The sequence below is a fragment of the Branchiostoma floridae genome, chromosome 1, assembly GCF_000003815.2.
Source record: "Branchiostoma floridae strain S238N-H82 chromosome 1, Bfl_VNyyK, whole genome shotgun sequence".
In the NCBI taxonomy this organism is placed as follows: Eukaryota; Metazoa; Chordata; class Leptocardii; order Amphioxiformes; family Branchiostomatidae; genus Branchiostoma; species Branchiostoma floridae.
Window position 1 is genome coordinate 1,761,208 of NC_049979.1, and position 16,511 is coordinate 1,777,718.

A 16,511-nucleotide genomic window follows, 5' to 3' on the forward strand; every position below is an offset into this window, starting at 1 on the left:
ACACTATCGGAAGCGCGGCCACTCTCTGTGGGACTTGGTGTGTAGGTCGCTTGCCTACTTCATTGGTGCAAGTCGGGGAATTTTTGCGCTGTTGGTTAACTCATCAGGCCAATTGCAAAGTCAGGCTTATATACAGAAGAGGAAGAAGACTTGGCAGACTGGGCTGGGTAAAATAGCCCTAACATTTGGCGAAAGTCGATCGGACGACGATTCTGCGGCAATCACCCGAGCCTCGCTTATAATCATAACTTTATTGCACAACAATTGAACAAGATACAAAGTATGGCTTATATGTGACAGGGACGTATTTCAGTTGACAAATACGCGCAACCCTCTGTCGATCTTAAATATGGCCGATCTTCCATCGATACGCCCGAAGATCGTGGGTAATGTGACATGGGTATAAGCCAACCAGAGGAGAATGGTAGCCAGGCTACTTCTACCTCGTCAAGTCCTTGCAAAAATAAATGGCTTCACGACACAGAAGAGAATGGGCTTTTAAATCGGCAGTACTGTAAACTCACAAAACAGTTAACTACCAAGAGGGTGGGCGGCGCACATTTAATCACCTAAATGGTTTATTTACTCAAGCCCAATTAAAACGTGCTGTTTATGAAACGATCCGGTGACTCCGAGAGATATCCTGCCCAGCTCCGGCGGCTGTTATCTGCACCGGTTATCGAATAATTGCGGATGATATAATGAAGAGATCGGTTTCCGGCGGCGCAGAAACAATTTGTAGGCTGTGGGTGGGATGAGGGGATTATCGTACCCGCTGATAGTCCGGCTGGAGGGACGGACTCATTTGTCACTGCCTGGTGCGATGAGAGGGAGGTCCGACCTGTCATACTGCACTGCTTCATCTCCTTAATTTCATACTAGAAACCCATACTCTTTACCATTGTCGCAGCGCGCGAAGGACGCGTCTCTAGTAGGGTAACCACCGGCGACAGAATTTTAGTTTTGTTCATGTAACACGCGTTCACATTTGTATATGCAAGGACGTTATGTTCCCGTTGTCGCATTCGTATGTGGCTTGGCAGGTCGACCTGTCACATCTCCGTTCATATCAGAAACCCATACTACTTTAAAAATGTTCTTATTGCTTATCTCCAAGCAGATCCTACGGCTACATAAGATAGTATCAAAAGCTGACAGAGGAGTGAAGCCGGCCTAGCTAGGAGTGTGTTTGCGACCTGTTTCAGTGAAGGCAGATCCCCGGTGCCCGTTTGACTCCTTTTGGCCGGCTACAATCCTTGGCCAGCTTTGATACTATCTTATGGCACCGTTGGATCTGCTTGGAGATTACTTATTGCGGCACGCCGCGAATGACGGCTCTCTATTTTGAAGTAAATTTAGTTTATTTCCGGTTGATCGTACTGAAAATTCGTGGTAAATTTTAATATTTTCCTGCCCTATGTCTAGCAAATAGAAGCCAGAAACGAACTCGACACGGAAAACGCCGTTTGTTTGTTTGCTTTTGTACTAATGATTAATGAGAAGCGATGATGACAGTGACTAAATGATAGGTCAAGGGCTTTTCGGTCCCCAGCGGGGGTTAAAGATACTACAATTTGTGATAGTGTGTAGGCTTGTGGTCTGAGGAAGGTCGTGTATTGGCGCTAGTGCATTGATGTAGCCTCCTTTGACAGCAGGCTGCGTCGACGAATTTGTTTTGTGCTTTATATGCATACATCAACGACCGGAGGTCGGGGCCAGGCTGGTATATTTTTTCACTCGATCCAGAAAGCCCTATCTAACTTTGCTTGTTCTAAGCTCTCAAAATCAATACCAGAGTCTCTAGTTAAAGTGTCGAATTTTACGCTTTGTCAATTTATGCTTTATTATATTATGTGCCGATTTCTGATTTTCACCAGTTTTCTGACCACTAGAACACGGCGACAATTAGAAAACAGCACGCGATGATCCAGAAACTAGAACTATGGAGAGAAGCTCGCGCCACCCCGATGTCCGAGATACCGAATGTGTCCCATGCTATTTCCACCCAAACGGAACAGTTAGATAGTAACTGTTCAGACTGTAAATATTTTCCGATTCAACCGTGTCTCCAGCCATGATGTGGTTCTAAGTATCAGTATGTCAATGAAAATACGACCATTTCGAAGAAGTCTGATGAAAGAAGTAGAAGTCTGGTGATAGAAGTAGTGAAAGAAAAAGTCTGGACGAAAAGGTAAAACTGTCCAATTTCCACAGTTTTCTCTCGCTCAGTTTGTTTTATCTATTCCCCACCCGTAAAAAAAACGTCAACAGCAAAAATAACAACCAAACGTATCATCGTGCTAAGTTATCAATCATTCAGTCCATCATTAAACTACAGTAATCTCTTGATCTGTTTGTTTCCCCGGTTCACAGAGTTTGTGATCGTGCATCCCCGATCGTCTCACAGTTTCCTCTAGAACAAAGAGTCTGCCAATTTTGTACTTCAAACATCATGGTAGAAGATGAAGTGCTTGATTGTGATATGTATGTCAATGGTAGTAATACTCTATTCAGTTACATAGAAAGTAGATTCCCTCACTTTCGACACATGAGTAGCTTGGTTACCAAACCCCAGCCCGATCTCAAAGTATTTTTTTGAGGTTAGGATATGGTAACCAGGCTAACACATGAGCAGCACTGACAAGTATATTCCTCATGCGTTTTGACAAACCGACCATAGCTAAACCCACAGCCCTACATTTTCACCATTACCAAGAAGCAAGAAGAAGCCGAACTTCTGTGTTAGACTGGATTTGTGATACTTTTATATGTATATATATATACATGTTTTGTCTTGGCGTGACCTGAACTTCACTCGGTTGGGCAATGCAAAACTGTACAAGAAAGGTCTTCATTCATATAATCCACCCCGGTTACATCGCAGGTGCAGCTGGATTACAGTTTTTATAATCCGTTTACGCCCGACATTTACCCGAAGACTGTCGTCCTCCGACCTGTTACGACCTGTCTGACGCATGCGCACGGCCGCATCCCGTCTGTCCCGGATTTTGATGAGGAAAAGAGCCGGCCATATTTGTTTGTTCTAATCCCAGCGCCGACTCTCCGTCTCGACTTTTTACTCACGTGAAGTATTTATCACTTCCCCTTATTGACTTCCTTCACTCACGGGCATAGAAACACGTCTTTTCATCCCAACTTCTCAGAGTTAGAGCTCTATACCGAGCGGATCTGAGTCCTTTGTGTTTGTATCTCCGCCCATATGGGGATAGTTTAGATATGACAATATTGTCTGGCGGGACGTACCACAGAAATCAACACATCGCGGCGGCTGACAGCACTATCGGAGGTAATAATAACAATTTACTTCCCAAATGGGCCCCCATCCATCGCGGATTGGCGCCTGGGAAAATCTATGAGGTCTCGGGTCGGTGGCGACGTGTCGGTGTTCGCTAGCAGAGGGTCTACATGGGGGGATCCTGGGAACGCTTTAAAAATGGTATTAAAGTTTAGGAGGGACCCCAACGCATAACGGTAAATTCAGGAAGTCTGCCTTAACGGTAAATTGAATTGTCATTGCGACGCGATTTTAGGAACGATTTTTTTATTTGATTGCTCTATTCTTATGTTTGCCATCCTGTTTCTACCATCATACTATAAATGCATTTAAGTTCGTGGGGATTAACTTTCGCGGTAGCGGGAAAGTGGAGTGTTCGTGGTGGTTTTAAGTTCGCGGTAGCGCCATTGACTGCAGTCTCATACTATAATGGAAAAATGTTCGCGGTGGTTTTAAGTTCGCGGTGAAGTGGTCACCGCGAAAACCGCAAACCTAAAACCACCGAAAACATTTCTGCATTCCTATTCCTTGCACTCGATGCCCTAAAATAAAGTTTTTAGGACAGCGAGTGCAAGGAGCCCCGTTAGAAATACCCGAAATAGGATGGTACCCTGGCTATGTACTCACGGGGTGTTTCACGATCCTCAAAAGTCCATGAACACCGACACAACCGCTCCGCTGCGAATCTGTCAAAAGCGCTTAAGCACGAATTCGGAATAACAAATAACATACCAAGTGACCAATTAAGCCTCACGAATAATTTATCGACAACGCTTAACGTTGAGTTAGAGAAAACTGCGTTGCAAAAAAAAAAAGGCCATGCAGACCCTCGAAAATCTATGAGGTCGCTGTCGGTGTTTGTTGGCGGGTGACAGCGACCACCCACCCGCCCCCGTCACCGCGCCAAACACCGATCCCTCTCTGTCATCGGGCCCGCTGCCATTCCGCAGATCCCGCATTTTTGTTAGTCACTTACATGAAATAACACTGACAGGGTCGGCCTCATAAATCTCTCACGGGCCGCCGCGATTCCGCGGCCCTGACAATCTCAGCCGCCCCGAGTGTCAGTGCGGCGTGGCAGGGATGTACTAGTATATACAGTACTGGTTTGACTGTGACAAGCTCCCAGCCACGTCGTACGACCGTATTAGATTGTCGGGAGCATTCTTTGGATATTCTCTTGGTGAATTCTATGGATATTCAATAAGCCTTCATGTGTCTTGAAAAATTCGGCTGGTATTTTTCGAGACCTGTAACGTTACTGAGAAAAAAACGTGAGCGAATAATTTACAACAATTGCTTTCAGATAATACTCAAACCATCGCCATCGCGTGGCGCAATCGACAGCGCTTTGGGCTCAGGCCCAAGAGGTCCCGAGTTCAAAACCTGCCATGCCTGTCCATGTATTCGATCTTATGCCCTTAAAAGGAAAGGCACTTTCCTCACTTCACTCAGCTTCGGCTAGGGCCTCCCTCGGATAGGACATTTCTGCAGCACCTGAAGCTCAAGCCACAGCTTTTATATTCAAAAGCTTCGACCTCGAGCTTGTTCAGAGAGTAGGAGAGTTCGTCTGTATGTGCCAGCTGGAAGAAAAGTTGTCACGTAGTGCTAACGTTACACGTGTGTTGATTTTCCCTGGCGTTTAACATTTCATGGGTCACACAGTAGTGAACTGAAAGAGATTTCAACATGTGAAATAAAACTTCTTTCTTTTTTCTTTGGTTGTTCACTTGAGTCTTTTCGTGTATAAAACTTCAACGCTATATAGGACGTAAGATATAGGAACAATCACGGATGTTCTATGAACATTCTACAGAATGTTCTATTATAGGTTCTTTTAGAATTCTATAGAATGTTATACTACAGGTTCAAATAGAATTCCAGGTTCTATTCTATAGAAACTCCTTGGACTAATGGATCCTTCAACTATTCACAAAACATTCATAACTGTTTTTTTCTTCCTTTTTTCATTAGGAGTGACCGAGAGCGCCAAACATTGTGACCAAAGTCAGTTAAGCTTGGCTAATATTTTTCCCTGCATTTCTGTGTCACTACAGGTGTGTTCTGCCGACGTAACGTTACCTGTTCTGCGTAAGACACGCTGTGACTCCTCAAGCCGAGCTCCCAGCCGCCAGAGCTAGCCAGGATGTGTGACTGTTTCCAGGACCTACACAGACCAGCTCCTCGGCTCCGGGGCAAATTTAGACCCACCCACCCCTGCACATGAGTCCTACTGATCGAGTGCCTTTCCTATACTCTCCAAGCAGAGGTTAGGCTCCGGCTGTTGTTGTTTTTACATTTTTAGTCGTTTTTATCGGGCTTTCTATTTTGTATTTTGTCTTGGATAGGTTTTGACAATACAAGATACAAAACAAAATTGAAAGCTCGATAAAAATGTCTAAAAAACGTTTAAATAACAGTCGGAGCCTAACCTCTGCTTGGAGAGTTTCTTTCCTATGCGATCCGACCAGATTGCGACTAAGGGTCTACCTCACTTTCAGGGGGCTCAGTCAAAACTTCTTCGGGGGTTGTTAGACACGGAGCCGAGGGGTTGGCCTGTGTGGCGCCCTGGCAACAATGGGACTGCCAGGCTAGTCAGAATCGGGTGGAGGTCAAAAGGACAGAAGTGCATAGACAGGGAAGTGCTGACATCTTTCCATTTTTGTTACACTACTTTTTGAAATCTACTTAATCTATTGAGAAATGCCAATGTAACATCACGGGCAGTCCAGGTATTATAGCTCGACTTATCGCCACACTTTAAAGTCAAATAGTACAACTATACATGAACGTTTCATTGTGTTGAATAGGAACTAGACGTACCGATAAGAATGGGAGGGTGGTTTGGAAAATAACTTTAGTCTGTGGAAATGAATCGGAGATAATGATTTAACCGATTGTGGAGAGGACTAGTGTGGTGTTGGATCCACAGTGGAAAGCGCAGTTGGACCATTTATGTCTCTAACCTTAATCTTATGAAAGTCCCACATAACGCCTTCACCTTTATCCGCGGGGTAACCTATATCCATTGTTTACAAAACCGGTACATAGGGGTATCAAGTCCACGGACGGTGGTTTCAAATGTTTCAAAAATCGTTATACAGTAAAAATATATTAACAACACTGCAGTTTGAAACCACCGTATGTAACTTCATATCCCTAAATACCCTGTTTTTAAAAACAACGGATATAGGTTACCCCGCGGATAAAGGTGAACTAACGTTACACACCAATCGTCATTGGTAATTCTCGTTGGGTGGGGGTGGGGGGTCAACTAATATTTTTCTGTTTTTCAGAAGGCTTTCAGTGTGGATGCAACAGTTCTTAAGATGCGTCGGTGGACAAGATGGACAGTGGGTTGCTAATCAACGGTGAAATGGGCACTGCACTAACGGTGGAAATCAGATCCCTCTGCCTTTCTTTCCTCAACCGGGCAGGTACCCATCCAGTCCTGGAAGAAGATAGTCATGTCAAGTGCCTTCCCGGAGGACACAACGTCGTTCTCTCCAAGCAGATATACATGTATATAAAAAGGCAAAATTATAACGTTTCTACGGTCGGCAGGTAGCGTGCGTAGTCCTGTGGTTATCGGTCCTGTCTCTCAAACTAGAAGCCGAAGAGTTTAATCCCGGCTATGTCGCTTACCCGACATGCACACTACTGGAAAGGGTTGCAGCCCTTAGGATGGGATGTTAAGCCATGGTCCACTGTTCCCTGTGCTTGTCATAAAGAGCTAGAGGAACCCCCCCCCCTTACAAAGAACCTGTAAATAGTGTGCATAGCATCTCTGTCAAAACCAGTTTGAGAACTGGTTGACTATTCCACTTTTGTTCTCTAACGTTACGTTTCCGTCACACGGAACAGGAAGCTTCAGAAACGTTAACGTTAGGATTCTGCCTTTCCACATCTGCTTGGGGCTTTACAACGGCCTAGCAGCGCTGCCCGGAATCAAAGTCGCGACCTTTCAATCCCGTGTCCTGTAGTCATAATACCCCCCTCATATTAGGCGATTCGATCGAACGACCAGTCTGCGAGCTCTAATTTACGAGGAGGCATGACCCTGATGCCGACGAAGAAATTGCAGAGTTCCCCCTTTCCGTCAGGGCCATGCCTCTTCGTAATTTAGAGCTCGCAGACTCGTCGTCCGATGAATTTTCGCCTAACGTGAGGGAGGTATAACCACTAGACCATACGACGCCACACCTGACACAAGGCAGGTCCATAAACACTGCCTGTAGACGCCAGCTCCGCCACCGACGTGTTACAGGAAGTCGTGCGCAGACGTCAGTTCCAGGAATTTTGGAAATACACTGGCAACATCAATGGGAAACGTATATAGTAAGAAGTTTATTTTGCAAGTCCATGTCCAGGCTAATTGCAAGTACATGGTATAAACATGCATATGGGAGGTATACAAGTGACAATGAACAGTTATAAACAATATTCTACTCTAATACTAGTGTTGGCTATTTCTAAGCAGGTTAGGTTTGACTTGACGGAAACCTTTTCTACAATTTGTGGGTTCTGCGATTTCAAGAGAAAAGTGGCTTTCTGTTTGTCTGTGAATGTCGGGAAGTTGGGATATGTCTTTGTGGCCTCTCTAAACAGAGTGATTCTTTCGGTTTGGTTGAATAAACACTTGGAAATAAAATGTGTTTCGTCTTCCACTGCTTTAGATGTACAGTATTTACAAATTATAGTAACAAGGGACGACGCATTGCTTCCTGTCCGGGAATTTACGGCTGTGCCCAGTCACACAGACGGGTATAAATCTCGGAGAAGTACGCGTTGTTTCTGTCTGCTTCTAAACACGGCTTAGCGTGTATCGGCTTGTTTGAGCAATCCGTTACGCTTTGTTTAGACATAAAGGGAGGGGTGAAACATCATTTTGTCTCGACATGCTCGGCTGTTTTTCCAACGCTTAAAGGCAACCTAAGCAATATTACAGCGTTAAAAATGGAAATATTCTGGATAAGGCAATATGGACAATGTTGACCTCTACTGCACTGTATTCCCACATTTACCTCATTATTTCATAATTTGAGTGGTTAAAAACAGCCCAGAGACAAGTCGCACGCGGGTATTCCTTATCATTGGGACCCCCAAAATTAGGACTTGATCAGGAATCCTCGTTCAACTTGTTTCTGTACCGTTTTTAACGGCTCAATTTATGAAATAATGATGCAAACGTGCTAAAATAGTGCATTAGATGTCAATATTATACAGATTGCTTTATCCAGATTATTTCCATTTCAACGATCTTTAATTTGCTTGAAGAGACCTGAGGGAACGGTCACACTTCTATGTGGCCTCCTTCGGTCGGTATTGACCATGGTAAATCCTAATTGATATCAGCCCTACAGCGTCGACTGTGGCTAAACAGTCCTATACCAGAATGACAGTCTCTGCCACATAGGGCACATCTGTAGGCTGACTCAGGTCTGTTGCAGAGTTCTTTTCTCAGGGTCAGTCTGGTTTCTCCTGATCATGATTCCGGTCATACAAGTCCGTATATATTAGTCCGTAGATTTATGTATTTACATTTTTTGGCTAAGGTAAAGTAATTTTCAGTAAGAGGCTATTTTTTACCCTGAAACACCGTTATATGCATCCTGGGTTCTAACAGAAAAATACCTACTTCTTCGGCCTCAAACTTTACCTGAACCGACGTTTAAATATCCGTAATGCATTTGAATATTTCTTACATTTATGTAGCCTACCTTCCCTCATGTTTTTTTTTTTGACTGGAAATAAAAGAAGTGTACATGAGACAACTTGCTTGGGATTGAAAATAAGTTTCATACAGGTGAGAAAGTTATTATTTCCTAATAAACATTCTTCACGAACTTTTAACCTTTTGATAATTACCTAGGTGAAATTCGTTCATGTGTAGTTTTCGCCGTATGTATTTAAAGTATTCCAGATGCAGGCTTTTCAACAGGACGAAGTCGCACCATTGCAGTTCTAGTAAGCATCACTAGGCCGCGCTTTTGTTCCGTGAGGACAAAGTCGTTATGAGATGGCATGCTTAGATAATTGATCACTTGTAATGATTGTTAAGCGACGCCCTTAGATCGATGAAAAGGAAGCTGCTATGTAGAAGGTAGATTCTAATGTTAGTACTGGTAAGAGATGATAGGTGGCGCTTTTGATTGACACATGTACGATAGCCACCGAGCTGACGTTATAGCCCGTTCAGCAGCCGATTTTTGCCTAGCCTAGAAGGTAGCTAGCATCCGATTCGACTACATATTTTTTTTAATTTGACAATTTATCACAATTGAACAGAATTGTCAACGTGAGTGTTGACAAACGTTCTCGTCTCAGAAACATTACAGTTGTTTGATACACATATTCGTCGTTTTTAAACTGCTTTCTGCTACCTTCGAGTGAGATTCCCACGGAGTGTACTACAGTAGAAGCCGCTTAATTGCACGGACTATTTGCCAGTGAATTTGGTGCAATTATCCGGCTGGTGCAATAATGCGAAGTTATCTAGCTGGACCGCACCGGTTTGGGATTCTGGGATTCCGTGCAGTTAATAGAAGTGTGCGTTAATCCGATGTGCAATTAACTGGCTTCCACTGTAGTACTATGGCATTGCTGCCATAGTTGTTACTATGGCATTGCTGCCCCTACGGTCGATGAGGCTATGGGACCGGTGAGGTGAGGTGAGGTGAGGTACTTGTACTCCGAGTCGACTCGAGAACACTTGTACACTTCAACAAATAGACAGGATTTTTACCCCTTGGGTCAACAGAGAAAATAATCTATGAAAGGGACCACCAAATAGTCCTTATGCAGACATAGTGCGGCTTTGACTGAACTGGCGTCACAGAGGTTACTCCAGGTTTCATAAGACAGCATCCCTTCGATGACAGATAAAGATGGGTTATATCCATTAAAGGGTTGTTTCTAGGTCAGTCGTAACAAAATTGTGTAAACCGATTTGCATCACAATAGATAAAAGCCAGTAATCGCATCTTAACCGGACTCAACTGGATTTTTCATAGCCTCTGGCCCTTTTGGTCCTACTTGTCCACACGGTGGAGACACTTTGGCTGCAGGAAGGGGTTCTGAGGTACGCAAGTCTCTTCAGCCCGACCACAGGTGCGTGAATTAAGCACACTTTTTCGGCGCTTCCATCGTTTTTTACCCTCACAGCGTAGTCATAATATAGTGGAACTTTGTTAAAACGCGAAAAGGAAATTTTAGAGTTGTAGTGGATACCCTTACAGTCTTACCTATTCTATTCATGTAAGTCGCTCAGCGACACTAAATCTGTATGAATTCTTTACTTTACTTTACTTTTATATTGTTAAACTCTAGACTTTTTGATATGTATATTGAAACCTTTTGTCATAACCTGATCATGAGTATTGATACCGGTAAGCTAAGGTCTTATAATACTTGCAAAACAGCACATACTGTAGAAAGTATCTAGCCCTAGATGATTTTGATCTACGTTGTGTAATTAGCACCCACCCCCTGATATAGGAAAAGGGCGATATAAGAAGTTACCTGTGTGCGAAAGGATGTGTAAGTACTGTATGTTGGATATGGTAGTAGACAAAACACGTTTCATTTCAACCAGTCCATGCTACGATCCAGAAAGAAAAGACTTCTCTAAAGAGGCCAGTACATTCCATCCTAATCTCTCCACGCTTACAGACAGAAAGAAAACTACTCTCCTCTTAAACATCACAGAACCCGCACATTTCAGAAAAGGTGGGATCATTCGTCTCCTACTGTCTCAGAAAAATTCAAACCCAATAAGTTAAGCGCTAGACCTTTACCTGGAGCAGTTGCTTGCTGTACTGTTTACAGTTCTTTGTCATTTTTGTCACTTGAAATTAGCCCTCGGGCAAGCAAGAATTTGCAATAAACTTTCATTCTTCCCAGGTCATCGTAAGATATCAATGATGATCTTTACTTTTTGCTTGTCCTTGCCCACATGCGCTTTAATACATTGTTGCTTTCGCTAAGAAGATTATGTTTTCGCCAGCGTTCGTTCGTGTGTGTGTGTGTGTGTGTGTGTGTGTGTGTGTGTGTGTGTGTGTGTGTGTGTGTGTGTGTGTGTGTGTGTGCCAGCACGATAACTTGAATTGCCTGATCAATACGAATAGCCAGGCATACTGTATCTGCATTTGTATGACAGTCATTCAAATTGAATGGACCAATTGGGACGCCGTTTCCCCCTTTTTTCGCTACTACTCAATGCGCCCGATTTGCGGCTAGATTATTTGTGAATAGGGTGTTTCTCTGTTGAGTCTACTTCATGCCATTATGATGGGTGTTTAAACCATATGAGACTCAGTAGACCTCTTGCCTTCACCATAGTCCCACCCTGGCACATGTACATTAGTGGTGTGAGGAACTCCTGCTGAATGACCAGTGATGGCACCGAGTGGTGACAGCGAAGACACCAAGAAGTTGGACGGACGTCCTCAAGACGGAGATCATGCTGAAGATAAGAACACAGGTTGCTGCCCCTGGTTCAAGGTAAGACGATTTGATGTGGGTTGTTCAAAAAGGAGCGCAAACATTTTTAAAAACGAACCACAAAACTGCAGCAAACTTCTAATACGCGCTAAAGCACAATGGCTCACAACACCTACCCCCATAGCAAACGTGATCGCAATCCATCCAGAGGTTCTAAAGATATCGGTCCGCAAACACAAACTCCAAAACATGATTCCTACCAAAACAATACTTTTTTTTTCAATCAGGTAATAAGCCCTTTTACAGAGATCAGATCGCATGTGCGTCGACAGGAATTCTAGGTAATATGTCAAAGGTAAAGGCCCACAGAAAGAAAACAAAACCCGTCAGGACGTTGTTATTATTCTCCAAACAGAGGTTGAGTCGCGTAGGTATAGTAGTAGTCGGAAAAATTACGAGGAGCGTCGGTGTAATTTTTCCGACTTCTACTATATCTAGGCGACTCAACCTCTGCTTGAAGAGTAGTTGTTATGCCAATCGAAACAATAGTCGAGACAAGGACTGTTTGATTTTTCGAGGGCAAAACAGGTGCAAAATGCACCCCTGAGACATAGAGTGAAGGGGAGGGCAAAACATGTGCAAAATGAACCTCTGAGACACAGAGTGAAGGGGAGGGCAAAATGAACCTCTGAGACACAGAGTGAAGGGGAGGGCAAAACAGGTGCAAAATGCACCTCTGAGACATAGAGTGAAGGGGAGGGCAAAACAGGTGCAAAATGAGCCTCTGAGACACAGAGTGAAGGGGAGGGCAAAACAGGTGCAAAATGCACCTCTGAGACATAGAGTGAAGGGGAGGGCAAAACAGGTGCAAAATGCACCTCTAAAGGCTGCCCTTCCGCACATAAAATACATACATGGCATACACAACAAAACATGAAGTTCATTAAATACAACTGTTGTAATTTTCAAGCAGTTGTAGTAAAGCGAGAAGCCGTGCATTAGACACCATGTCACAAGGATCGATGTTTGTATTTTGCCCCAGAATCATTTGGGTGTGGCCGCCTGCCTGGCACATGGACTGATCTACGGGGTCGTTCCTGCAACGTCGCGGTACGTACAAGACCGTGGATACACCGCATTTCAGCTCAACCTCTTCAACGATCTGCTAATTGTGATCGCTGTTCTGTGCGTCGCCGCTTACCACAGGCCAAACCTGGTCCCCACCAGCCGTGAACAAGCCTTCCGCTTGGTTTGCCAAGGGGCGGGTCGCTTCGTCGGCATCTTGTGCCAGTTCTCCGCCTATCGATACGCTCCTCCAGCCACTGCCGAAACCGTTATCAGCCCAAGTACGATCATCTTAGTTGCGATTCTTTCCTGCATTTTTATTAAAGAGGTGAGTCGCTATTTTGCCCACAACAATGAGATATGTAGGTACGATATATAGAGACCTATTGAATAAAATAATCAATTGAGGCAGGTTTCAGCCCCCTAACATTTAATTTCGGAACTGCAGGGGCATTTTTGTCAAGACATTCCAAAATGGATAACTGCGGAAAGGGTCGACGGATTGACATCATTTTAGGCATGCAGGTAGCTTGGGCAAAGATGTTCATAAAAATATGCATGCTATGCAAATGAGGAATTAATTTGCATAATTTATGAGGAGATTGTATAATTCCATTGTTTGCAATAACTGGACCTCAATAAATGTAACACTTGTTAATTATGATAGGTGGAATATAATTAGATACCAAATATGGTAATGAGGAACTTATTTGCATAATCTATGTAAAAATTGCAAAACTGCTTAATGATTAATGATTAATGATGGGAATTTTATAATTGTGACATGTGTACGTTAGTCAATGATGAACAACATCATGCATAAATTATGTTAATGTGTTCGTCAATTGCATGAAATTTACAAAAGCTCTGAATATTTCATGGAGGTATGAGGTCGCCAAACTCTAGTTCATTTGTATTTTGTTATGTGGCGCTGTTAAAATAAGTTGCTAAACTTGAGTGCAGCGCCACATTGCCCTTGTTATGTGTTTTGTTTTTCAATAAAGAAAAAATAGCGCACTTTTTAAAGCTTGTTCTTATTTTGTAATTTCAGATGCCAACACGTGCGACCATGTTCGGTAGCCTATGGTGTTTAGCAGGTATTGCTCTACTTGGATATAGCGGCATCACCAACGAGGGTCCGTCAACGGGAGACACGCACAATGTTGGTCTGGGAATGGGGCTAGCTTTCGCCACAGCATTGCTATTCTCCATGCTATACGTTAACGATAAAATCCTTCTGGAATCCACCTCGAAAACGATGATTTTGACGTACACCTACAGCATGGCAACGGTTTTGTCAGGGCTATTCACGATTTTGACGAGCCAAACTTGGTACCTGGAGCCGACTCCTGCCGCAGTCTTATTTGCAAACTGTGCAAGTCGGGGCACTGCAGTCGTGCTTATGTATATAGGCTTGAAGCTTGTTGAGATTAATGCAGCAATGGCGCTGGCTCAGGCCGACGCGTTTTCGTCCTTCGGACTGCAATGGGCAATACTCGGCCTTCCTCCGACCATCTTCGATGGGTTTGGCGTGACGTGTATATTGATAGGAATGATTTCTATCTGTGTTTGGGAGGCGCTGGTCCAGCGAAAGAAAGACAAACACGGCAAATTAATGAAACAATTGGACTTTAATGTTCCACCATCAGACAACGACGTAAAAACACTGAAATAATCGGAATATTTCCCAGCCGTCCTAGCAAGCTCTATGATATATACATGTCAATCTATGATGTAAAGGTTTTCATATCGTACCTTGGCCGTGATTGGTTACAGGTTGTTTCGCAACAATGTCAGTTCGCAACAAGGCAAGTCTTTTCGCAACAAGGCACAAGTCGTTTCGCAACATTTGCATGTTATCAATCTTGATAGCCTAATAGTATTAGAAATCGTATTCCTAACATAATTATACTCCTACCCGTGCACGCCACGTATGAAACTGTACCGCCCGGAGTATGAAAATCATCGGACTGTCAGGTCCATGCGGCCCCATGTTCCTCTGCCGCCGTCTTTCGCACCCGGTAAGATTTTTACGCGGACGGAGTATAATTATGTTAGAAATGCGATTTCAAATACTATTAGGCAATCAGGATTGATAACATTTAAATGTTGCGAAACGACTTGTACCTTGTTGCGAAAAGACTTGCCTTGTTGCGAACTGACGGTTGCGAACTGACGGTTGCGAAACAACCTGTTACCGCCGTGATGATATTCGATATGGATGTCCCGGACTAGGTGATATCTTGTATCCGGACGTTGTAATTGCAGTTGTTACGGTTTTTTGTTCGAGGACACCATTTTTGTCAACTTCTGGCGCATTGAAACGTGTGTTTTCTCAGATGTAATTGACATGAGTCAAAAACAACACGGTGCCCTGGCTGTTTCCTATATTGGCCACATTGATGTTTAGATAATTATGTATCTATATCATAACTATGTCTGTTGAAAAACGAGCGACATGTGTATCAAACATATAACTTCAATATTTCTTATACGAGACCGACGTGCTAATGTATGTAAAGAGAAATCGTATTTTGGGATGAAATAATTATTAATTTGATGAAGGGTGATAACAGAGGTGTTATGTTAAGTTTTGAATTTTGGGTTTGTTTTGTATAATTTGGCTAGAATCGTGTATGAGAAAGAAAAGGTGCTTTTATCGTTCCAACGTCAGTCGAAATGAAGGAATGATCTTTATTGCACGACAATTGTACACGGTACAATGTATGGCAGCAACTATTACACAGAGTACGAAATTTTACTCAGGTGAAAATGAGCACCTAGCTTCGGCTAATAGTCACCAAGCAGACCCTACGGTGCCTTGGAAATAGTATCAAAGCTGGCCAGGGACTTGGTATAGCCCCGGTGCTCGTTTGACTCCCTTTGGCCGGCTATCTCCCTTTGCCAGCTTTGATACTATCTCTAAGGCACCGTTGGGTCTGCTTGGAGACTATCGGCTAGGACATAAAATGGAGGTCCCGTGTCTGGGGAGAGCCATACCCCAGGCACGTAAAAAAAAAACGCCACATGTGCGATGGTGTGGTGTGAGCGGTTCAAAACCTACAGTACCTTGGTCGCACCTTGGGCAACTACTGTCGTATTGAGGTCACTAGGCGCTGTATACAGGCTGCCATTTCAGCCCCGCCTATTGTAAGCTCCTCGCAATATCAGCCCCTGGCTGCGAAAAGAGAGTAGCCGGGCCATACAATACAACACAATACAATACTGTACAAATAAAGGTATAGAATAAAACTGGACATCCTAATTACTGTAACAATAAGGGCTAGCATAAGTTTTAATATCATGTTTCAAAATTTGTATTTTTTCTATTAACAAAGCAGTCTTTTATATATTTGCATATTTTTGCGTTATTGCAATCGAATATATATATATATATATCGAAGGATGCCTACTGCTATATATTCATATATCGAAGGATGCCTACTGCTATATATTCAAAATGTGTAATTTTTGGCATTATATATGTAGCCTTACCTGTTGTGCTACATAGGAACGTTTTGTACTGCACAAAGGTACATTTATGACAGGGACTCAATAACAATAACACCACTGATGCAGTTTTGCCGTTCATAGCTGAAGTTAAAACCTGGAAAGCACAGTGGTGTATGTAGAAAATAACACATTTAATCAAGATACATTGTACCATGCTGAGAGTGGGGGTTTAAATGTTGTGGTGTAAATAAAGGCA

At 43.4% G+C, this 16,511-nt stretch overlaps 1 protein-coding gene across 1 annotated transcript; it reads left to right on the forward strand.

Annotated features, from left to right (window-relative positions):
• Positions 1-11,374: 11,374 nt before the first annotated feature.
• LOC118422053 lies at positions 11,375-14,625 on the forward strand. Its single transcript, XM_035829562.1, has 3 exons — positions 11,375-11,797; positions 12,780-13,130; positions 13,854-14,625. Exons 1-3 carry the CDS (start codon positions 11,693-11,695, stop codon positions 14,475-14,477), a joined length of 1,080 nt encoding a protein of 359 aa, XP_035685455.1. The 5' UTR covers positions 11,375-11,692; the 3' UTR covers positions 14,478-14,625.
• The last annotated feature ends 1,886 nt before the right edge of the window (positions 14,626-16,511 follow it).